At 38.9% G+C, this 23,558-nt stretch overlaps 2 protein-coding genes across 2 annotated transcripts; one reads left to right on the forward strand and one right to left on the reverse strand.

Annotated features, from left to right (window-relative positions):
• The first annotated feature begins 377 nt into the window (after positions 1-377).
• LOC148302765 (peptidyl-prolyl cis-trans isomerase-like 3) lies at positions 378-9,142 on the forward strand. The gene is made up of 4 exons (XM_088271041.1): positions 378-679; positions 758-856; positions 7,127-7,245; positions 8,129-9,142. The coding sequence occupies exons 1-4, from the start codon at positions 539-541 to the stop codon at positions 8,253-8,255; spliced, it is 486 nt and encodes a 161-aa protein (XP_088127167.1). The 5' UTR covers positions 378-538; the 3' UTR covers positions 8,256-9,142.
• On the reverse strand, positions 9,129-21,983 carry Sardh (Sarcosine dehydrogenase). The gene is made up of 17 exons (XM_088271039.1): positions 21,709-21,983; positions 20,118-20,228; positions 18,674-18,816; positions 17,959-18,168; positions 17,741-17,864; positions 17,103-17,311; positions 16,365-16,551; positions 15,591-15,681; positions 15,398-15,512; positions 14,762-14,899; positions 14,219-14,338; positions 13,369-13,511; positions 13,184-13,292; positions 12,650-12,798; positions 11,664-11,902; positions 10,600-10,766; positions 9,129-9,842 (listed from the first exon to the last, which is right to left on the reverse strand). The coding sequence occupies exons 1-17, from the start codon at positions 21,821-21,823 to the stop codon at positions 9,585-9,587; spliced, it is 2,628 nt and encodes an 875-aa protein (XP_088127165.1). The 5' UTR covers positions 21,824-21,983; the 3' UTR covers positions 9,129-9,584.
• Positions 21,984-23,558: the final 1,575 nt, after the last annotated feature.

The raw sequence follows: 23,558 nt of genomic DNA on the forward strand, positions 1-23,558 counted from the left end.
CGGCCTCGTAACTTGTAATTTTCATTGTTATTTTAATTTTTAATAAGAAAATATTTTTTTAATTACCTAATGTTTGGACATTGGGTCACTTGGGTGACTCTGAAATCTAGCTACAGCTTATGCAACACCGCTTATCATGATTCTACTCAGGCTTCAACTTTATAAGCTTCATAGCCTATGACTCCTCGTGAGTGGATTTACTCTTTATTGTTAAAGTTACTATAATTTCATGCAATTCATGAGTGAAAATAAAAAAATAATACTAATAAAACTCGTTTTATGCTTATCTGTGCACGTAGGTACCTATTTAGGTTTCTTCAGAAGTGAAGTAGATGAACGGAGATCAAAAATATATTTAAATTGTCTATGGTATACTTGTTTTCTAAATGTCAAAATCGGTGGCTGTCGTTTGAATTTACTTTTGTTGGGTTATTTCGGCATGTGTAGTTTTTTTCACTAAAAGTTTGTGGGTAATTTAATGTTGAGATAGTACCATTGTGATTTTTCAGACTGTGATACTAGTAATTCGTTTCTAAAAATGTCAGTAACGGTACATACCGACGTCGGTGATATCAAAATAGAATTATTTTGCGAAGAGTGTCCCAAAGCTTGTGAGAACTTCCTCGCGTTATGCGCTAGCGACTATTACAACGGGTGCTTATTCCACAGGAATATAAAGGTAACGATAATTATCTAATTACTGTTCCATAGGCCGGATTGCAGTTACCTGGGTGTTCTAGTAACATTGTTATTCCAGGGCTTCATGGTGCAGACAGGAGATCCCACGGGAGGTGGGAAAGGAGGAAATAGTATCTGGGGACGCAAGTTCCAGGACGAATTCAAGGAAGAACTCAAAGTATGTACATTATCGGAATCTTACGTCTGTGACTGTTTAAATTTACATGTTTAAAATTTCGACTACGGTCCTGTTGGTGAGGATATTGGTAACGCCATAAATTCGCCTCTGTATAGCGCCTGGTCGTACAACTCATCGTAAACATTGATCTTGATGTTAAATTTACCCTCCCATCAAAGTTCCTCGGTTTGGTCCGTTCCATATGTAAAATAAACTTGACCACTGCTGTATAATAATTTATAATAGATGTCAGGCATACAATTTATGTAATATTTAGTACTATAATATCTTCAATATAAAAAATGTGACCGCGTATCCTCTTTTCGCAATGGCTTAGTTCCAATTAGCGCATAAACCTACAACCCCTCTCACTTAAAGATATTATTTTTCACAACCTAAAAGTTCGGTGAGAACTTTGTGCACCTTTCTGATCACGCTCTTTCCACTTCTCAGGAGCAAACGCTTTCCATTTCTCCTTACAACATCATTATTCTGTCATTCCTGCCCCATTTGGACTGAAATCTCCGGTACACATTCCCACATCTCCACACTAAAAGTGCACCTTTCCACTTCTCAGGAGCAAACGCTTTCCATTTCTCCTTACAACATCATTATTCTGTCATTCCTGCCCCATTTGGACTGAAATCTCCGGTACACATTCCCACATCTCCACACTAAAAGTGCACCTTTCCACTTCTCAGGAGCAAACGCTTTCCATTTCTCCTTACAACATCATTATTCTGTCATTCCTGCCCCATTTGGACTGAAATCTCCGGTACACATTCCCACATCTCCACACTAAAAGTGCACCTTTCCACTTCTCAGGAGCAAACGCTTTCCATTTCTCCTTACAACATCATTATTCTGTCATTCCTGCCCCATTTGGACTGAAATCTCCGGTACACATTCCCACATCTCCACACTAAAAGTGCACCTTTCCACTTCTCAGGAGCAAACGCTTTCCATTTCTCCTTACAACATCATTATTCTGTCATTCCTGCCCCATTTGGACTGAAATCTCCGGTACACATTCCCACATCTCCACACTAAAAGTGCACCTTTCCACTTCTCAGGAGCAAACGCTTTCCATTTCTCCTTACAACATCATTATTCTGTCATTCCTGCCCCATTTGGACTGAAATCTCCGGTACACATTCCCACATCTCCACACTAAAAGTGCACCTTTCCACTTCTCAGGAGCAAACGCTTTCCATTTCTCCTTACAACATCATTATTCTGTCATTCCTGCCCCATTTGGACTGAAATCTCCGGTACACATTCCCACATCTCCACACTAAAAGTGCACCTTTCCACTTCTCAGGAGCAAACGCTTTCCATTTCTCCTTACAACATCATTATTCTGTCATTCCTGCCCCATTTGGACTGAAATCTCCGGTACACATTCCCACATCTCCACACTAAAAGTGCACCTTTCCACTTCTCAGGAGCAAACGCTTTCCATTTCTCCTTACAACATCATTATTCTGTCATTCCTGCCCCATTTGGACTGAAATCTCCGGTACACATTCCCACATCTCCACACTAAAAGTGCACCTTTCCACTTCTCAGGAGCAAACGCTTTCCATTTCTCCTTACAACATCATTATTCTGTCATTCCTGCCCCATTTGGACTGAAATCTCCGGTACACATTCCCACATCTCCACACTAAAAGTGCACCTTTCCACTTCTCAGGAGCAAACGCTTTCCATTTCTCCTTACAACATCATTATTCTGTCATTCCTGCCCCATTTGGACTGAAATCTCCGGTACACATTCCCACATCTCCACACTAAAAGTGCACCTTTCCACTTCTCAGGAGCAAACGCTTTCCATTTCTCCTTACAACATCATTATTCTGTCATTCCTGCCCCATTTGGACTGAAATCTCCGGTACACATTCCCACATCTCCACACTAAAAGTGCACCTTTCCACTTCTCAGGAGCAAACGCTTTCCATTTCTCCTTACAACATCATTATTCTGTCATTCCTGCCCCATTTGGACTGAAATCTCCGGTACACATTCCCACATCTCCACACTAAAAGTGCACCTTTCCACTTCTCAGGAGCAAACGCTTTCCATTTCTCCTTACAACATCATTATTCTGTCATTCCTGCCCCATTTGGACTGAAATCTCCGGTACACATTCCCACATCTCCACACTAAAAGTGCACCTTTCCACTTCTCAGGAGCAAACGCTTTCCATTTCTCCTTACAACATCATTATTCTGTCATTCCTGCCCCATTTGGACTGAAATCTCCGGTACACATTCCCACATCTCCACACTAAAAGTGCACCTTTCCACTTCTCAGGAGCAAACGCTTTCCATTTCTCCTTACAACATCATTATTCTGTCATTCCTGCCCCATTTGGACTGAAATCTCCGGTACACATTCCCACATCTCCACACTAAAAGTGCACCTTTCCACTTCTCAGGAGCAAACGCTTTCCATTTCTCCTTACAACATCATTATTCTGTCATTCCTGCCCCATTTGGACTGAAATCTCCGGTACACATTCCCACATCTCCACACTAAAAGTGCACCTTTCCACTTCTCAGGAGCAAACGCTTTCCATTTCTCCTTACAACATCATTATTCTGTCATTCCTGCCCCATTTGGACTGAAATCTCCGGTACACATTCCCACATCTCCACACTAAAAGTGCACCTTTCCACTTCTCAGGAGCAAACGCTTTCCATTTCTCCTTACAACATCATTATTCTGTCATTCCTGCCCCATTTGGACTGAAATCTCCGGTACACATTCCCACATCTCCACACTAAAAGTGCACCTTTCCACTTCTCAGGAGCAAACGCTTTCCATTTCTCCTTACAACATCATTATTCTGTCATTCCTGCCCCATTTGGACTGAAATCTCCGGTACACATTCCCACATCTCCACACTAAAAGTGCACCTTTCCACTTCTCAGGAGCAAACGCTTTCCATTTCTCCTTACAACATCATTATTCTGTCATTCCTGCCCCATTTGGACTGAAATCTCCGGTACACATTCCCACATCTCCACACTAAAAGTGCACCTTTCCACTTCTCAGGAGCAAACGCTTTCCATTTCTCCTTACAACATCATTATTCTGTCATTCCTGCCCCATTTGGACTGAAATCTCCGGTACACATTCCCACATCTCCACACTAAAAGTGCACCTTTCCACTTCTCAGGAGCAAACGCTTTCCATTTCTCCTTACAACATCATTATTCTGTCATTCCTGCCCCATTTGGACTGAAATCTCCGGTACACATTCCCACATCTCCACACTAAAAGTGCACCTTTCCACTTCTCAGGAGCAAACGCTTTCCATTTCTCCTTACAACATCATTATTCTGTCATTCCTGCCCCATTTGGACTGAAATCTCCGGTACACATTCCCACATCTCCACACTAAAAGTGCACCTTTCCACTTCTCAGGAGCAAACGCTTTCCATTTCTCCTTACAACATCATTATTCTGTCATTCCTGCCCCATTTGGACTGAAATCTCCGGTACACATTCCCACATCTCCACACTAAAAGTGCACCTTTCCACTTCTCAGGAGCAAACGCTTTCCATTTCTCCTTACAACATCATTATTCTGTCATTCCTGCCCCATTTGGACTGAAATCTCCGGTACACATTCCCACATCTCCACACTAAAAGTGCACCTTTCCACTTCTCAGGAGCAAACGCTTTCCATTTCTCCTTACAACATCATTATTCTGTCATTCCTGCCCCATTTGGACTGAAATCTCCGGTACACATTCCCACATCTCCACACTAAAAGTGCACCTTTCCACTTCTCAGGAGCAAACGCTTTCCATTTCTCCTTACAACATCATTATTCTGTCATTCCTGCCCCATTTGGACTGAAATCTCCGGTACACATTCCCACATCTCCACACTAAAAGTGCACCTTTCCACTTCTCAGGAGCAAACGCTTTCCATTTCTCCTTACAACATCATTATTCTGTCATTCCTGCCCCATTTGGACTGAAATCTCCGGTACACATTCCCACATCTCCACACTAAAAGTGCACCTTTCCACTTCTCAGGAGCAAACGCTTTCCATTTCTCCTTACAACATCATTATTCTGTCATTCCTGCCCCATTTGGACTGAAATCTCCGGTACACATTCCCACATCTCCACACTAAAAGTGCACCTTTCCACTTCTCAGGAGCAAACGCTTTCCATTTCTCCTTACAACATCATTATTCTGTCATTCCTGCCCCATTTGGACTGAAATCTCCGGTACACATTCCCACATCTCCACACTAAAAGTGCACCTTTCCACTTCTCAGGAGCAAACGCTTTCCATTTCTCCTTACAACATCATTATTCTGTCATTCCTGCCCCATTTGGACTGAAATCTCCGGTACACATTCCCACATCTCCACACTAAAAGTGCACCTTTCCTGCTTCTTGAAGGTTCTGACCTTTTTTATGTCAGGGAGCACTTTTGATCATAAGGAAAATTCGCAGTACACCAAAACTAAAGATCTAAAAAAACATACAAAGATAACTTTAATTAAAGATAAAACTGTTTTTTTATTACAGACAAGTTTAAAATTTCATTAATTAAAAAACACATAACAACGGCACCTGTGATGTCACTTAATGTGACACCTGAGCTTGTCAGCTTTTATAATAAAAATTTCAGCAATATTAGGTCTAATATTTGAAATAGCTACTCTCATTTCTTCATCCAAATTGCCAAGCCAAGGTTCACAAATCAAGGGTCACAAATCCTTTCAATGAACCTACCATTGATGGAACACCGTCTGTACAAATTCCTTCACATAACTACCGTGATATTCTCAATTGTTCTAAGTATGATGATATAGAATCAAAGATAGACTGCTGTTGTGAGGTTATCGCACTTGTGTGCAATTAGAATATATAGGATTTTTAGTTTTATTAACTTTCTTGAAGGTGTAAAACAAAGGTTCTTAACCGGTGTTCCGCGAAATTATGAAAACCAAAATTTAATGTTGGCTCATTTACTGTGCGATTTGAGTTCCAAATATAATGGCTAGATGGCAGCTCCCTTGCAAAGTGGAGTTGTCTTCGTGATGGAGCACCGGTTAAGAACCTTTGGTTTACACCTTCAAGAAACGTCTAAAATGCTATATATTCTCAGAACCCTAACTATCCATCAAATCATCCCTTTCTTGAATCCTCTCCTCTCACAAATCCTTACCTGATTTTACTCCCTGTCTTTCTTGTTTTCGTCAATTTAGTTTCATAAATATTCTTCTTCTAACCCTTCTCCTTGTTGTAGTGAAAATCAATTTGATTTATTTTGACTATCCCGGGAATCCAGATTCCAGGGATCTCCGGAACGGTAGCCAAATGCGCTAACCACTACATTACAAAAGCGCATAAATACACAATATTGTAATCATTTGATCATTTTTACTGCAACTCCTTATAATTTTTTGTTTTTTCATTTAAACTCATGTGTAGATGCATTATCTCCTCATTCATTTGAAACAGCTGTATGAGGTACAAACTTTAATAACATAACTAGTCTGTTGCCCGCCAATGCACATTCATTCCATGCATGAAGTTTAAAAATGAAATATATTGCCCATACCCAAATTAACCAGCTGCCTGGCATATATAAAATAGAACCCATTCGGGGATCCAAAATAAATTATCCCAAAAAAAATACGCTATGGAAAGATATGTAGTGATTAGTCATATTTTCTTATTTTGTTTTAATAGATTTATATTATCTACTGACACTTCGTGATAGAATTGCATTTTTAATTTATTATTAGATTAAAACCAATATTTTTAGCTTTTCCACTTTTTTATTTGACCAGCGACCGGGTTTCGACCAGCGACCGGGACGAAACCCGGTCGCTGGTCAAATAAAAAAGTGTAACAGCTAAAAATATTGGTTTTAATCTAAAAATAAATTATTTTGTTTTACATTATGTTTTTTATATTTTCTCATTTTTTATATTTTCTCATTTGTTTATTTTAAATATGCTTCTTACCTTATGTTTTTCTCATTTATTTCTTTTAAATATGCTTCTTATGCCGATTTATTATACCCGTTTATTGTTTTTATATTTTGCCATGTATTAGTTTTGGTTATTTAAAAAAAAAAATTGTTACTTTACTATTTGTGTTCCAGTCTTGTTAACCTTAATCCCCTTAATGTCCCAAAATGAGAAATAGAAATTACTCATCGGGAATAATATATGTATGTACAACTTATGTATGTAATGTTTTGAAAAAAATAATAATAATAATAATGTTGCAGCACACAACCCGCGGTCTGGTCTCCATGGCAAACAATGGACCCAATACAAATGGTAGTCAATTCTTCATTACATATTCCGCCCAACCGCACCTGGACCTCAAGTACACGCTGTTCGGGAAGTAAGTAGCGCTGCGTGTCAGTTTAACTCGCAGTTTCTCTCATTGTAAAGTAAAACCTGTCCCTTCGAGGAAATGAAAGCTCAATAAGTATTTCAAACATAATATTTCCTCCTTAAAAAATTAAGTAAAACAAATTTATGAGGCGAATGTAGTTAGACAAACAAGCAGAGGAAGGCCGAGGAAAACTTGGCACGATCGGGTATGTCAAATACTTGAAAGCAGCCGGGTCAGGAGTCCGAATAATCGGCAGGTGGTATGAGGAGACGCATGAATGTTGAAGAGGCGAAGAATGTTTGCAAAGATAGAGTGGTGTGGCAGAGGCCTATCCCTGCGGGAAGTGGGGTGATGGTTAGTTATATTCCCTCCTTTCATATCATTAAATAAATTATTACAATGAACAATCACTAATATCTTCTTCAAACCCTTATCCGCACCTAATGGTGCATAGGGCACTGCATCATATAAACACAATGTTCTCTTGATCGTTAACACATGAAGAAAGGTGATCAGCCCTCCGCTTCAGGTACTAGTCCAGGATAAGATTGAATGAACATTAGTGAAAAAAACACTTTTATTTATTTTAACCCCCCTGGGAATCGAACCCTGGACCCATCACACTATGGAGGCGGACACAAACACTTATATACCTAGCAACAGCAAATAAACTTTCTCTTCAGTCTTAAAATGGATATTTTATTTTATTCAGGAATATTTATTTTCTTGTATACAGCCGTAAACTTAGGGTCATCTTTATTAGCATTGCCGACATTCAATCGTCAGATTTGGAATCAATATTTTCATAGCATTAGTTTCCCTTTGTTAAAGAACGTGCGAGTGCATAAAATAGCATAATTTATAATACTTGTTTATGATTTTCTTACAGAGTCATCGACGGATTCGATGCGCTGGATGAATTAGAAAAACTACCCGTTAACGCTAAGAACTTCAAACCTCTCACGGAGACGAGAATATCTTCAGTTACTATACACGCCAATCCGCTGGCTTCCTAACTCTTCATATTTTGTATCCATATTTGTATAATAAATAAACTGACATGGCTCAGGTCAGGGAAGAATGGAGAGAGATGACTAGAACAGAGTTTAGATCCTATGTTGAACAATATCACATTGGATATTGATCTGTTCCATGTGTCCGAAGCGGGATTCTTCTACACCTTTAAGTCTTCTTGCTTACTTTCAATACATATATGTATACGCCTTGAATATTGTTTGTTATGTATATATTATTTTTTTGTTGTTGAATAAATTGAAATTGAAAATTGAATCAGACCGTCATGAAGGATTTGACCAATAAAATGAAGATAAATTGCTTCTGTTTGACAAGCTACTTTTTGAAATTGTATATTTAAGTTTTGTATTGACATTTCTTAGTAGAACTGTACTTTATATAATAAAATAACACTTATATAGTTTTTTCCATACAAATTTTACCTGAGCAGCGATTGGGTTTCGTCATAACCGACCAGTCTGGTGATGTCAGTTATGACGAAACCCGGTCGCTGGTCAAATAAAATTTACGTAGGAAAAACTATTTATTCTAACCCTTATCCGCACCCAATAGTGCATAGGGCACCGGATCGTATTGACGCAACGTTATCTTGATCGTTAATTATGTGAAGGCAAGGCGATCACTCCTGCGCTTCAGGGAACAGTCCAGAGTAATAATAAATTAATATTAGAATGTAAAATCACTAATATTTATTCTTACCCCCCTGGGAATCGAACCCGAGACCTCCAGCACGGTAGCTAAACACGCTGACCATTACACCACGGAAGCGGACAAAAGGTTTATCATAAAAACATTATCAAAACAAATCAAAAAAAATTTGATGTCTCTGAATGGAGATGATAAAATAAAACACATTTGTTTCCGAAAATATTGCTGTTTATTTATTCACGACTCCTATCTGCACCCAACGGGTGTTCAGACACTACACAAAACAATGCATCTTTAACTACAAGAAGGTAAGATGATCAGTTCTGTGCACCCGATGGTGCATAGGGCACTGCATCATATAAACGCAGTGATATCTTAATCATTAACACACGAAGGAAAGGTGAAAACCCTACGCTTCAGGTACCGGTCCAGGGTAATATTGAATAAATATTAGAGTGAAAAATCACTTATATTTATTTGACACCCTCCCTGGGAATCGAACCCGGGACCTCCAGTACGGTAGCCATGCCTGCTAATCATTACACTACAGAGGCGGACATAAGAGTATATAAGAGTGAAATATATACGGGTGATAGGGGATGATGTGAGGTCAAAGTTTATTAATCTAATTTAGAGAAGATTGGTGGATGAATTAATTATGGTCAGTATTGGCCGCGTATTCTCAGTCCCTTGCGGTCGAAGGGCGAGGCGAGGTGCGGCGTGGCGGCGCAGCGCACGCCCAGGCTCTCCACGTGGTACTCCGCGTCCAGCACGTGCGCGCGCGTCACCTCGCCGCCCCCGGGCAGCTGCACGTACGCCACGCCCACCGGCCGCCCCAGGAAGTACGCGAAGTCGCCGCGCCGCAGGAACCCGCACGCCACGCCGTCGCGATACACGGCTTCCAACCCAAATAAAGGTCTCTGTAGGGATAGTGAGATAATCTTATGTCAGAAATGCTATAATTTGCAGTTGGGGTACAAATCTTCCTCTAGTGAGTAAAGCACTACTCCAAATAGCGCAGTATTATTTTAACACACACGGCGGGTGTTTTTTACGCCTGCGGACTGCTGGTGATGGGATCGATCATGTACATATAGTAACAAATATATATATGACTAATAACAAAGAGATTGGTACATAATATTCACATTAAATATTTAGTTTCTTTTTTTCTGACTTTGAAATGAGGCGCTTTTGCGCCTCATTTGGAAAATATACTCATCCCGTCATTGACCGTCAATCGACCGAACGGGTAGAAATACCTTTCCCGTCCGAAGTGTGTTAATTGTAAATCACGCAAATAATTGCATATAATAATAATATGCGTCAAGGACTCCCGCAAATGTTTACTTTTCGGTGCTCTTCACCTCCAAACATATTGTCCGATTCGCAGATTATTACTAGAACTGAATGAAAAACTCTCCCGCCATTAGCGAGGAAAGGATGGTAAAACAAATGTAACCGAATGTGTTGTAACTGGAAATGGAAGTGAAAAAAAACCTTGGGAAACTCGACAATTGAGTATTTCAAATACTAAATGTGTATGAGGAGGTGCATGTTTGCAAAGATAAAGTGGTGTGGCATTCTATTCTCTCTACTGCACTGCCGTGTGAAATGCGGTGATGGTCACTCAGTAATTTATATGACAAAGGAAATGCGGTGGACACTATCAGATACCTTTTCATTGAGTGTAAAGAATGTATATCTCTTGGTGACTCCGTTCTGGCGCTGTCGTTCGACCACAGCGCTGCCCGTGTACTCTGCTCCCTTGCGACAAGTGAACCCGAGTCCCGCTTCTACAGGCGTATCATCCGCTCTCGCATCCGCATTCCACAAGTGGTACCCTGCACAGATACATAATGCACTCACTCTTATCCAATTATTTTATATTTTGAAGATATTTTTACTGTTACGATGGCAATTACTGCAAAGTTTTAGTCATTTTTGCCTTGACCCGATTACCGTGTTTCAATCCATCGCGACTGTTATTGAACTAGCAAATGTTAGTGTATGAAGTGATCACTTAAGCTAACCAATAATAGATGGTAAGCCCTGCAATTACAAAACTACTTCAACTATAGTGACTTCACTAATCTTGAAAGTAGTAAATAAGAAAATAATAAAAAGAAAATAAAGTTACGCTGTGTTGTATTAATGTTGCAATGGAACTGCGATAATTGAGCAGTAACATAATCTATAGGGGATGGTTAACCAAACGTTCTTTCAGTGTCCGCTCACAACAGAGAAGGAGAACTTTCTAAATAGCTTAACACGGGCAGGAATCCAACTCCCCACTCAAGTATCCAACTTCCCTTCTTTTTTAACCTAATTCTAAAATTGCTAAACACATTAAACTATTATTTTTTATTATTATTTTGTCTGTAAATAAAAATAAGACTTGACATATTTATAAAATAAAATAATAAATAACATAATCTAAAAACCTTACACCAAAAATCTCAATGTTAAAAAAACTTTAAAGGCTTAAATTAAAGTAGTCGGATGTAAGACAGGCCCCGTGGCATAGTTGGGTGGACGCTCGACTGGCGGGAAACTTATTTTGCACTTGAAAATTATGTTCAAGAAAGATTTATTTTCAATTGGTTTGCGTATTTGCAATGTATTTTTCACATTTACCTTCCCTATCCTTACTATCCTATATGCAGACAAGCCTCTAATAGAGGCTTTGCAGGTTTGCAATAATTGTTGACGTAAATGACGAGATTGGCAATAGCGGTTACCTTTCTCGGCGCTGAGTGCGGTGAGCGCCCTCCAGCCGGCGTGGGTCCAGCCCGGGACGGCGCGCAGGCGGCCCAGCAGGTGCGGCAGGCGCGCGGCGGGAGCGTGCAGCTCCCAGCCCAGCTCGCCCGTCCAGCCCACGCGCAGTGCGCGCCCCCTGCCCTCCCCCTCCAGCGCGCGCGCGCTCGACGCCTCCATGCCGCCCAGCGAGCACTCAAACGCGCGCTCCAGGATCTCTTGGCTGGAGATATCAATTCCTCAATATGAGTGTAAAGAAGTTCGGTAAAACCTCCATATAATGGATAAATATCCGGTCAAATGTCCTGTTAATATTAAACACGATTAAATTTAATTGTCACCACATGTAAACAATTTTTAGCGATCATGATAATCACAAACTATGTCTCAAAACTTCAAAAGTGCAAATAAAACTTGATTCCTTTTTAAAAACAGGATTACCGAAAGTAAGCGCGTCGAAATCAAACAGCAACGTCACTTCGCGTCGAGTGTTCCAAGACAGTAAATAAAATTTTGTTTGTGTTTTGTATTGATTATTTATATCTAAATACAGTGATCATATTTTTCAAAAAGGTTTTTGATTTATTTTAATTAATAAACCTATTTTTATATAACGGACTATCGGCTTTAACGGACACCCCTTCCCACCAATTAGTTCGCTATGTTGAGGTTTTACTGTATTTATAAACACATCTATTTAGAATGGTGGACGTCGATTACGCAGAAATGTAAAATGCGGTCATTAAGTAGTAGTTTAAGGGTCGAATGCAACTGGTGAAAGTCAAACCTGTGACATTTGTTTCACAGCTGAGCATCTACTCGACTATGTCACGGCGGTTGTCCGCATATATTGCCATGATTTTTATGGATGTCTACCGTGAGTCTTCATTTCATAATTATTAGATCTCCGTGAAAATGTTAACTTGTTGAAAAGTGACATTTGTATTTTACGAGATGAGAACCAGCATACCTGCGCGGCCCTTGTAAAGACAGAATTCCGATTTGATTGGTAGCATCTGCAACGGTCGCATCCAGACCTCGATTCCTTATCACTTTCCTCATGTGGGCCAGAGTGTGCTGTCCCGAGAATCCACTGGCTATGACGTAGAATACTCGATCCTTCAAATTAATATCGTAATAATATCAACAGAAATGTGAACACCACTAATAATTATTTAACATTAATTACAGTCTAAAATAACTAACTAATCGAATGGAGAAATATAACAATTATAATCTGGCCACAAAAAGACTGAAACATAAAATTTTATTGCGAAATTTATGCTAAAACCTTATTTATACATTCCTACTTTTTCCATTTTATTGATAAATAAATTCCTTCAAAATCAAGAACATTTTGAAATTTCTGGAGAAAATGATCAAAAAGGAAAGAGGCAATCACAAAACTCAACCTTGCGGCCCTGAAATTGTTGCATTCTCATTGAAAGCTTGCGAATAACATCTACAAATACTGAAATATGTACTAGCGCATTTGCAGACTCACTTTAGACGTGGGTTCTCCCATCTTCCCAGAGCCATTCTCCAGCACCGTGACGGTAAGATCGGCTTCTATTCCTCCTGCTTCATTCAGCACACACGTGTACACCACTTTACTGCAACATCATGGTAACAACACGCATTAGACGCATGCTATCTTGACAATAATTATAGAAATACACGTGTATATACTTGGAAGGGGCATTCTTCAAGTCAGCAGTGAATATCCAGTCAGCCGCTTCCTGCGCCTGCGGACCGGTGAGGTAGAACTTCCCGTAGTAAGACAAGTCGAATAATGCTGCCTCGTTACGGCACTTCAGAGCTTCTTCTCCAATCTTGAAATCATCAAAATATGTATTTACAATAAATTAAAGTACAATTATGTATAATTTGTTTTGGTTTTATTTCCTCGTTACTATGTTCTACTATTTTATTTCCTTACCACCAGCAACCAGTAACTGTGGAAGAGTCAGTAGGTTTGAATACACTGTGTGAAAAAGGATTTTTTTTACTCATAAAAGCTACTCTAAATTGAATAACTATTTTTTCATAAAAGTAATGTGCGGCAATGTTTCAAAAGTATGTAATTACTATTTATTCTTGACAAAATAACAAAAGCTGTGAAAACAGAAATTTAAATCAATTGATTATTACTGGTTCTTAGGATTATTTTACTTTTTTTTGTAATTCGTTTATTTTTAAATATACTTTTTGAATTATCAAATGTTTTGTATGAAAAATCTTTAGAGTGACCAGAATTTCAAAATACATACTATTCAGATTATGTCAAAATTCAAGTTAACGAGCTTTAACGTATGTCAACACTATAATTACTTCTCCGTAACTCTTACACATATTACAGCCGCCATGGTGTAGTTGGATAGACGGTCGGCTGTGAAACTGACGTCACGGGTTCAATTCCCGCCCCAATGCTCAGAATCACGAGGAGAGGGCACAAACAGCTTGCAGTAGAAGGGAAAGAACCTTCGTGTGACGCATTGAGCGAAATGACTAAGAAAGGGATAAGTATGTAATTACTCACCCGATCGTGATGTTTAGAGAAGCCAAATGTGTGGTCACCCGAAAGAATCTTCTCATAGGTTAAATCGGTGTTACGGTTGTGACCATAATGACCTCCCCAGTCATACGCAGGAAGAGGGACCTATATAAATATATTATACATATTTTAGTGTCATACCTAATTTCATTATTTATTTATTATTTATTTATTTATTTATTTATTTATTTTCATAATACATAGATACATTCAATATACATATTCATTTCATATACACATTTATTATACGTATTACAGCTCTTTAGGCATGGCCTGTGTTGAGCCGAATACTAACATGGTAATACAAAGTTTATATATATATTTTTTTAAATTTTTAATATACATATATTTTTTTTTAATGATTAGATTATAAACATAACATACAGGAGATACAAAAATAATTTATGTTTTAAGGTTTTTCAGTGTGATAATTACACCTGGACTTTAATTAATTCACTTTCCACCTTGTCTTATTATAATCATGGATCTTTTAACGAGACTGTACGTTTGAGGAATGACTGTAGTCACCTTTTGATCGGGTAAAAAGAATGCGGGGCGCTCCCATCCCGCTCTGGTTTGCCACACGGCTCCTGCGTCCTCCAACTCCTCGTGCAGTGGAGACAGCTGGACTCCGCGCCCTCCCAGTGGCTCGTCCCAAGGGAATACCTGCATGATACTTATTATAACAATACAAATATACTTATTGAATAATAATACTGAAGTATGTATTATATTTTATGATGTATAGTAGAAGAATCATAGGGTCAACGTAGAGATGATAATATTTCAAGTATTTTCATATTAAAGGTTTATATAGTACTTTACATGGAGACTTCGAAGTTCTGCAGATTGCACGGTTTACTAGTAGATCAGATTGCTAGATAATTTGAAATTGACGAAAATAATAAATGTAGTGAATTATAAAAATTCAAATTGACAAAATTATTAAAAACTTTTGAAAGTTTTGTATGAAAAATCGTTGGAGGGACAAGAATTACAAATTATGATAAAACTTGAATTGTAGTTATTGAAATTAATGACTTTTATGCGTTTTGACGAGAATGTGGCTATGTTTAAAAAGGTCACTAAAATATCAGTAGTATATTTGGAATCAATAAAATATATTTAACAATTGTTTATAATATGTAAAAAAAAATTACTTACCAAGTCGTAGTTGCGTGCGTACGCCTCGTGGCTACGTTCCCTCAACCAGCGTTCACTTTTGAGTTGCTCTGGACTGAAGCGACGCACGTCAAAGGTGAACATTGGCAAGGAAGGTCTGCGGAGAGAAATAAACACACATATTCGAGACTTTGGTATTTGTATTAAAAAGTGATCAGAAAGCGCAAATTCCCACCTGCCGTGGATTATCCAATCCGCCATTTGTTCAGCACATCCCGGAGAGAACATCATCCCTGCCGAATTATAGCCGCAGTTGTGATAGAGACCTACATTACAAAATACTGTTATTCTGAAGGAATACGAAAACTGCCAAGTCTCTCAGAGGTGAGCATGGGGAAGAAAGATATGAACAATATATCACAAACAAACCAACTCTGATATAATGATGTTTCAAGGATGCGTGGCTAAGTACGCATCCCTTCTTTTCCCCAGACTATCAAATCCAAGCATTCCTAGAATAAAATCTGGACGGGAACAACCATGGATAGATTCCATACTCCCTCGTGTAGAGGTATCTCAGAAATTTCCTCTGAACCATTACCAACAAAAAGGAGTATTTAATCTCATGAGGTACCCAAAGGGATGACCCAGTTTCGTGCTTACGAATGAACAAAAGAGGGTGCCTTAAAACACGGGTGTCGTCAAACACAGCAGTAGTCCAAAGTACAAGTCCAAGCACCTTTTGTGAACTTTCAAATTCAAACATTATGCCTTTCATCACATCAACTCATCCGAGTGCTCGGTTATTCATTTGGTAATGAAAATAAATAGCTTTGGATGCCAATTTCACGATCAAGTGTCCACTATGATACACGACAGAACAATAGAGAATAGAGAAAAATACTTTCAGCGATAGAAATGTTACCCCCATTAACAGAACTGATACTCGTATTTTATAAGGAGCCAGTTTACGCAAGTTCTTATGTGAAAAAATAGGAAATGCTTGTACCAAAGAGTTGCAAGTCTTCTCCCATGAGGGGTTTGTGGTCGGGCGTGAAGGACTCGGGTCCGCACACGGTGGAGCGCACGCCGGCGCGCGCCATGGCCGGGCACAGCTGTCCCGCGCCCTCCACGTGCGTGGAGAACACACCCCAGTCCAACTCGTACAGCTGGAACTCAAAGTCCTCCGGGACGCCCTGTGCATACATACCAGGCATTTATTTCAAAAGGAATAATCCGCAAAGCCACAAACTTTTAGAGGGTTATCTGCAGGTAGGATAGGGAAGGTAATTGGAAGTAGTATATGTACAGTATTCATACTGCTGGTTATTTCAATCGACCTAATACTGTTTCAGCCTCCGAGACAGTACCAAATGCACTAACCACTATAATAGGGAAGTGGACATTATACTCATAAATGATTAATTGGATTCATTTCGACAAAAAATAAACGAGTCAACTAAAAAATAAACTATCCAAATGTTGTGAACTAAAACAAATTCAAAAACTAATTACAAAAAAAATTAAAACAACAACTATAAAAAAAATTATGAATTGCAAAAATCTAAATTCTAAAAATGGTAACCTGCATTTGATTCATTGATTTCCAAAATAGTGAAAAATGATCAGCTAATAAAAAAATGTAAACAAAGAAGCTAGCTCTCATTCCAGGCACATTTCCTCCCATTGGGAGTTCTAGTCAGTATTGGGTCTGAGTCATGGGAATATATTGGAAGTGAGAGAGTACCTTGTCCAGCAAGTGGGGATTGCCTTCGTATCCGCCCATACAGATGGCGTCCCCCTGGATGCGGAAGTAGAAGGCCTTGTCGTGGTCCCGCACGTTGGGCAGACCGCGAGCCCCCGCAATGGACTCTGACACGATGTACGCGTGCTTCATGGGCAGCAGAGGCAGCCCCGCGCGCGCACCCAGCCAGCGGACGCGCCCACCCCATGCGCCTGACATCGCAAGCACATTTCTCACTTTTATGTTCTATCTTTACTAATAAGTAATGTGTATAGAGTGGTATGCTGGAGATTCCCAAGAGGGGTCTAAATAAATATTGGTAACGTGCGGGACCGATCACCCCGCCTTCGTATAATTAACCTTTGAGAAAACAACAAATTACATTGCAATGCTTTATGGATTGGGTGCAGTTATCTGCACTATGAAAGAGAAAGAATAATTCCACTTTTTAAATTTTCATACAAAGAGCAACTTCTTAAAAGCGGTTCTGCAAAGATGGAATATATAATATATTTATAAGTCTTCAAAATTCGAATTATACAAGCATAACGCCATGAAAATTTGTATAGTCAGTAATAATGATTTTTCTGAGGCCACTAATTGTTTTAGTTGATGGTATAGAATGTTTGAAAATCACACACCTGCGCAATTAATTACACACTTGGTGGAAATGATGCCTTGCGACGTGACCACTCCCTTCACCTCCTGTCTCCCCAGAGAGTCGGGACCCGACTGAATCTCCAGAGCCGGAGTTCCTTCAAACACCTGATACAGAATTAAACGCAAAAAGATTATTCTTGCAATGGAAAGAAGTAGCGATGGCGACATGAGCGGGTGGAAGAGCGTGTGGCGCGCATACCTGTGCCTCGCGGGCGCGCGCCACCTTGAGCATGGCGGCCGTGGCCATGGCCGGGTCCACGGTGCCGTCGCCGGGACAGAAGAGCGCGGAGTGCAGCGGCCCGCTGAGCAGCTCCCAGCGCGCGTGGACCTGCTCCGGCTCCAGGCGCTCGCTCGCGACCCCCAGAGCTCCACCCAGAGTGGCCAGCCGCGCGTACTCGTCCGTGCGCTCCTAAATGACAAAAAGTCATGTCAAGTCAACATATCTAATATCTTATACACTATTAAATCATACTATTACTGACCAGATATTTCAAAATTTAAGGCCACATTTTGATTAAATAAATTTACAATGAGAAAAACACAATAAATATTTATTTATTTGAATGGGTACTATTTATGGCCTAAGTACCCATTCAAATAAATATGTATTTAATGTAATTTTGGTACGTATTTAATGTCTCAACAGAGAAGACACCTCTTTTTATCCTAATATATGCAAAGGAATATATTTCAGGCACCTCCTAATTGGTGAAAATGAATTAAAAGTAATCACTTTAGCCATCCACTGTCAGATTGTATGCCATGTGAATGTCCTGATTCCCTTAGTATAAAAAGATGGTTCATTTTTCTTGACACATTAAAAGATCATACAATAAAGATTAATCTCAAATGTTTTGTACAAGAATTTTGAAATAAGCAAGTTGTGGATGCGGAGTGGTATATACAACGCAGACCTGTTTGTGCGAGATGAAGAGTCCTCCATTGTTGGTCCATCCGGCCGGCTGGCCGCTCTCTTCCTCCAGCCCCGAATACACGGCGCGAGAGTGCTGCAGCAGCCGGACCTCCACGTCACTCGGCCGCAGGCTCCACACTAAACCTACGCAGGACCAGACTGTCTAAGATGAGCACTACCTTCCATACTTGCTAGCGTAGGCCCTTTCTAGGCAAATTGAGATGATTTTTGAGTTTCAGTGTCCCAGCGGTGAGGGTTTTAGTTATTAACCTAACTCCGTTACTGTGAGAGAGGTAGGTTGGCAAATAGTTTAGAAGTCTATACGATTGTCATATAGTCCGACTATGGCACCACGTGATCTCAGTGTTAGAAATTCATATTTTGTTATATTCTTACCAAACATTTCCCACACACAGTCAAGTCGGAATTGAGCTTTTGTGAGTACCCTTACGCAACATACAAAATTTGTATGAAAACATAAACCTTAGCGTGCACCTTTCTAGCTTGCATCAAAATTACGAGCAGCTGCTTACTAAGACAAATGTAAAACACTCACTTTATTTGCTGCAAAATTAATTCTTCGACTCTAATGAAGATTTTATTTGGAAAAAGTACAAGAGTTTTTTATTTTTTTTATTTCTGACAATGAATGCATATTTGTTTTACTTACTGTCTCGCAATAGCAAGGCATTAAATAACAATGTTTTCCAGTTTTTATTGAATGTTTAAATTAAGAGAATCTTGAACTTTTTTAAAAACTGATCTTAGATACACAATAAAGGTTTTTCATCTAGTATTTTTAGCTCGTAACTTCATTAAAATCTATTACCACTGCCGTTACTACGGTAAAATCAGTTTGGACTATTTCTTTACCGGGTTGCCCATACCAGGTATGGCCAAATCTGCAAAGGTCCATTTTTTTATGCCCGTACCACATATGGGCTAAGGGTTCAAATAATAATTTAAAAATATATGTATCACAGACAAAATAAGGAGAAAAAGAAAATAAATGATTGTGAAATAAGATGTGCTGTCAATTTTTTTTAAATGGGTACACAATGCAATACAGTTGTTTATTTTTAAAACATGAATGTATTTTTTTTTTCATTTCAACCCTTATCCGCACCCCAATGGTGCATAGGGCACTGCATCATATAAACGCAGTGTTATCTTGATCTTTAACACATGAAGGTAAGGTGATCAGCCCTCCGCTTCAGGCACCAGTCCAGGGTAAATATTAGAGTGAAAAAAATCACTAATATTTATTTTACCCTTCTCTGGGAATCGAACCCGGGACCTCCAGCACGGTAGCCGAGCGCGCTGACCATTACACTACGGAGGCGGACTGTATGGTGGACTGTACGGAATGTATGGTAAGTTATATACTGTGCGGAGTGAGATGTGCTATATTACCGGGTGCACCGGGCGGCCTGCTCGCTACTCACCCGCCGTGTGCCACGTCGTCCCCGAGGTGATGCGCGCTCTCTCCAGCAACACCGCCTTCACTCCGCGCTTGGCCAGAGAGTACAGGGTGCTGCAACCGGCAATACCTCCCCCTGTCATAGACAAATCTTTCTGTTATACGTTATATAGACAGGCGCCGTGGCGTAGTCGGATAGACGTTCCACTGAGGCATTGTGGATTAGTTCCCGCCAATTCCTAGTTTCTCAATGTGGGCGATAACACCCTTTGTGGTGGTTTTAGGCTTTCAAGAGAGCAGTGTACAGTGTAATTACACTTTTAAATATCATGGCAATAGCTGTTTCAGATTCGCGACAGATGGTAAGTAAAAAAAATTAAGGGCCTCTAGAAAAAAAAATATTCTCAAAGTTGGCAATGGACAAAATAAAGTTAAGAACCTATGATCTAATTGAAATATGGTCAAGTGATTGAAACTTCACCGACAAGTGGTGGTTTATCATCGAAAAACTTGGCCAAGTGATTTTCAGCGGCTCTTCGGTCGACCAATTTTTTACCATCAAGAGATTTTTTCAGAGACCGAAACAAATGATAATCAGACAGTGCACGATCCGGACTATATGGTGGATGTATCAAAACTTTCCAACCAAGTACCATCAATTAGTTCAGAGTCATCAAAGATGTGTGTGGCCCGGCATTGTCATGATGGAACACAACTCCCAACAACATGTTGGCCACTTCTGGTCGTTCTTTCTGGATTGCTTCGTTCAAACGGTCAAGTTGTGCACAGTACAGGACTGCATTTATGGTTTGGCCAGGTTACAACTCATAATGGACAACTCCCTTCCAATCCCACCAAATACTCAACATAACATTGTTCGCCGATAATCCAGGCTTTGAAGTCGTTTGTGGAGGGTCACTATCATTTAAACATGATCACATGCATTTAATATTCTCTTTAACGGTTATGGTCTTTAACGTTTTGCTTCAAAAATGGTTCCATTTCGTTGTGTTTTAGCAGCATTTCACTAATGGTAATTCGGTCAATAAAATTTATTTGCGTTAATTCGTGTGGGACCCAATCATTGCCCTCCTTTTTGTAGCTTGCTCTTTTCAAATGATTTCAAACTGCCATGTGGTTTATGTTTAGTGTCTGCTATTTCTTGACAGCTTACTTCACCAGTTTGAAAATTTCATTGAATTTTTCTTTGACTAGCCGACCAGAGGGAGATGCATCTTTGACATCGAAATTTTAGGAACGGGATCGAGCAAATAACTCCTGGGTCCTTCGTTTACTCAAAGCATTCTCACCGTACACTTTACAAAATTTTCGGTTTAAACGTTTTTACCCTTTTTATAGTAAAAAAATCATCACATACCGTATTTCTTCAGATATTTCATTCATTTTCAAATCAATATAACTTTTTACAAAAGCAATGAATTGGAAATTAATTTTTTCAAAAATGTAGACTAAAATGTTCCCTTTTAAGCACATGTTCATTTAAAAAAATCGGGTAAGTGATGCCTGATATATGGGCATCAACATCATCTAGAGGCAAACAACCGCACGGACTTTTTATATGACCTAATAATACAAAAAATAAAAGTATAACTTGCCTATGATCACCACATCGGCTTCTGAAGGAACTCCTGAAGCTCTCCTTTCCGGAACTCTCCACAGCGCACTTTTTCTTTTTGATACCCAACTTAAAACATTTAGGAGTCGAGTCATTTTAATTTTGAAAAATCTCAAAACTAACTCTATCGGTAGAAAAATATTGATCTAAATAAATAAAATAATGATTCCGTAATAATAATAATATCAACAGTTCAAAAGAATAAACTGGATGACTAAAAAGTCTTGTTTCTTTTTAGTTAACTTATCTATTACTGAAGATAAGGTGGGCCGAAAACATTAAATTTTGTAGCAGTAAAATAAAAAATTGCAAATTTAAATATGTATCATCCATCAGACAATTTTAATATGTAACTAACTAATTTACCATGACGCCGCGCTCGCAGGGGTAGGCAGAGAGCATAGAATGTCACACAACTCTGTCTTTGCAAACATTCTTCGCCTCTTCCACGTTCATCATATCCTCACAATTATTACAAAAAAATATATATTAGGGGATCCCCCACCCCTATATCTTGCCCTCATCTATTTAACACGTCTTCTCTAGTAAATTCATCTTCTTCTTTTTTCCGTATTCGCTCCCTAGGTAAAGCATATGGCCAACACGAGACGTCTCCAAGTCACTCCTCAGAATCCTCGGGGTTGTAAGAACAGACATAAGGGGTTAATGCTCTCAGGTGGCATTTTAAGGGCATGTCCCAACCATATGTACCTTCTCCTCTTCAGGACTTCTCTAGTAAATTATAAGCACTTATACTCATATGTCAAAAACCAACAGTGAACACAACCACCTTTTGTTAAGTTTAAAGAGATTTCAAATGACAATTTATATTAATATTAGCAGTGCAATAATTCATGTTTTTCTACTCATCAATTTGAGAATTAAGTCACATGACGCATGAGAACTTTAGTTTATGTTTCTTGTCATGATATATTAGATAATGACATGTTAAATCATTTTTTAAAATAACCCCAATTGTTTTTACATGAGTTTATTCATATATTTACTTATATGTATATATTTAACCTTTTCCTGATTAATATCTGTGGATACATACTATTGCTCTCAGAACATTGAAAGCCATTAAACAAAATGACTCATATCAGCTGACTATGGGGTGACAGGTTGTGGATGCATTTCAAAGAATTTCATTTTAAACAAGAATATAAGCAGAAAGCAAGAATATAAGGAAAAGTTGAAAAAAATTATTAGGAATACAGTGAGAATGGTAGATAAGGTTTGACCTTTATGAACTCGAGATAGTGGGGATGTCAACTTCATGAACTATCTACAAAGAAGGCTATCTTGAAACCACTAATTAGGTACATATATTGTTTTTTTATTTTATTTTTAAATACATCACCAAATTCCCAGCATCTCTGGTTTGTATGTTCAAGCCTATACGAGTACGGGAATGCATCCACCCCGAGTGCCCTTAGCCATTACTGGAATTTTTCTCATCCATTTCCTTTCCAATATAGCTGTAATGTCCCCTTCACTTTTCATCTCTATCCTATCAAATATTTTCCACTCCTAGATCTAGAATCAAAATACAGCTTTGATTTTTTCTTCAATAAGTTTTGTCATCATATTTTATTTATTTTTAAATATACACGTAGGTATAAAATTAAAACTAGGAATGTAGAGTTTTAAAATATTTATTTAGTAATATTTACAAGAAATAAAATGATAAATATCATATTATAATGTGACATGTGTTTGGATGCAAAACATTAATTTTTATAATTTTACAGTATTGCATTTGGGGCATGAGGATGAGAAGGGGGTGGGAGTTTTTATTTAATAATTTCTTGTCAAGATACATGTCAC

Source organism: Brachycentrus maculatus, unplaced genomic scaffold, assembly GCF_059751285.1.
Source record: "Brachycentrus maculatus isolate JH-2025_06_01 unplaced genomic scaffold, ASM5975128v1 h1tg000418l, whole genome shotgun sequence".
Taxonomy (NCBI): domain Eukaryota; kingdom Metazoa; phylum Arthropoda; class Insecta; order Trichoptera; family Brachycentridae; genus Brachycentrus; species Brachycentrus maculatus.

What these genes read in the sequence shown, in the direction of transcription:
- LOC148302765 (XM_088271041.1), top strand. Translation starts at nt 539, where the DNA reads ATGTCAGTAACGGTACATACCGACGTCGGTGATATCAAAATAGAATTA. An exon ending in TATTCCACAGGAATATAAAG is followed by an intron (nt 680 to 757) that starts GTAACGATAATT and finishes TTGTTATTCCAG; the next exon opens with GGCTTCATGGTGCAGACAGG. An exon ending in AAGTACACGCTGTTCGGGAA is followed by an intron (nt 7,246 to 8,128) that starts GTAAGTAGCGCT and finishes ATTTTCTTACAG; the next exon opens with AGTCATCGACGGATTCGATG.
- Sardh (XM_088271039.1), bottom strand. Translation starts at nt 21,823, where the DNA reads ATGACTCGACTCCTAAATGTTTTAAGTTGGGTATCAAAAAGAAAAAGT. An exon ending in TCTTTACAAGGGCCGCGCAG is followed by an intron (nt 11,903 to 12,649) that starts GTATGCTGGTTC and finishes TGATATCTCCAG; the next exon opens with CCAAGAGATCCTGGAGCGCG. An exon ending in CGCACTCAGCGCCGAGAAAG is followed by an intron (nt 10,767 to 11,663) that starts GTAACCGCTATT and finishes GTATCTGTGCAG; the next exon opens with GGTACCACTTGTGGAATGCG.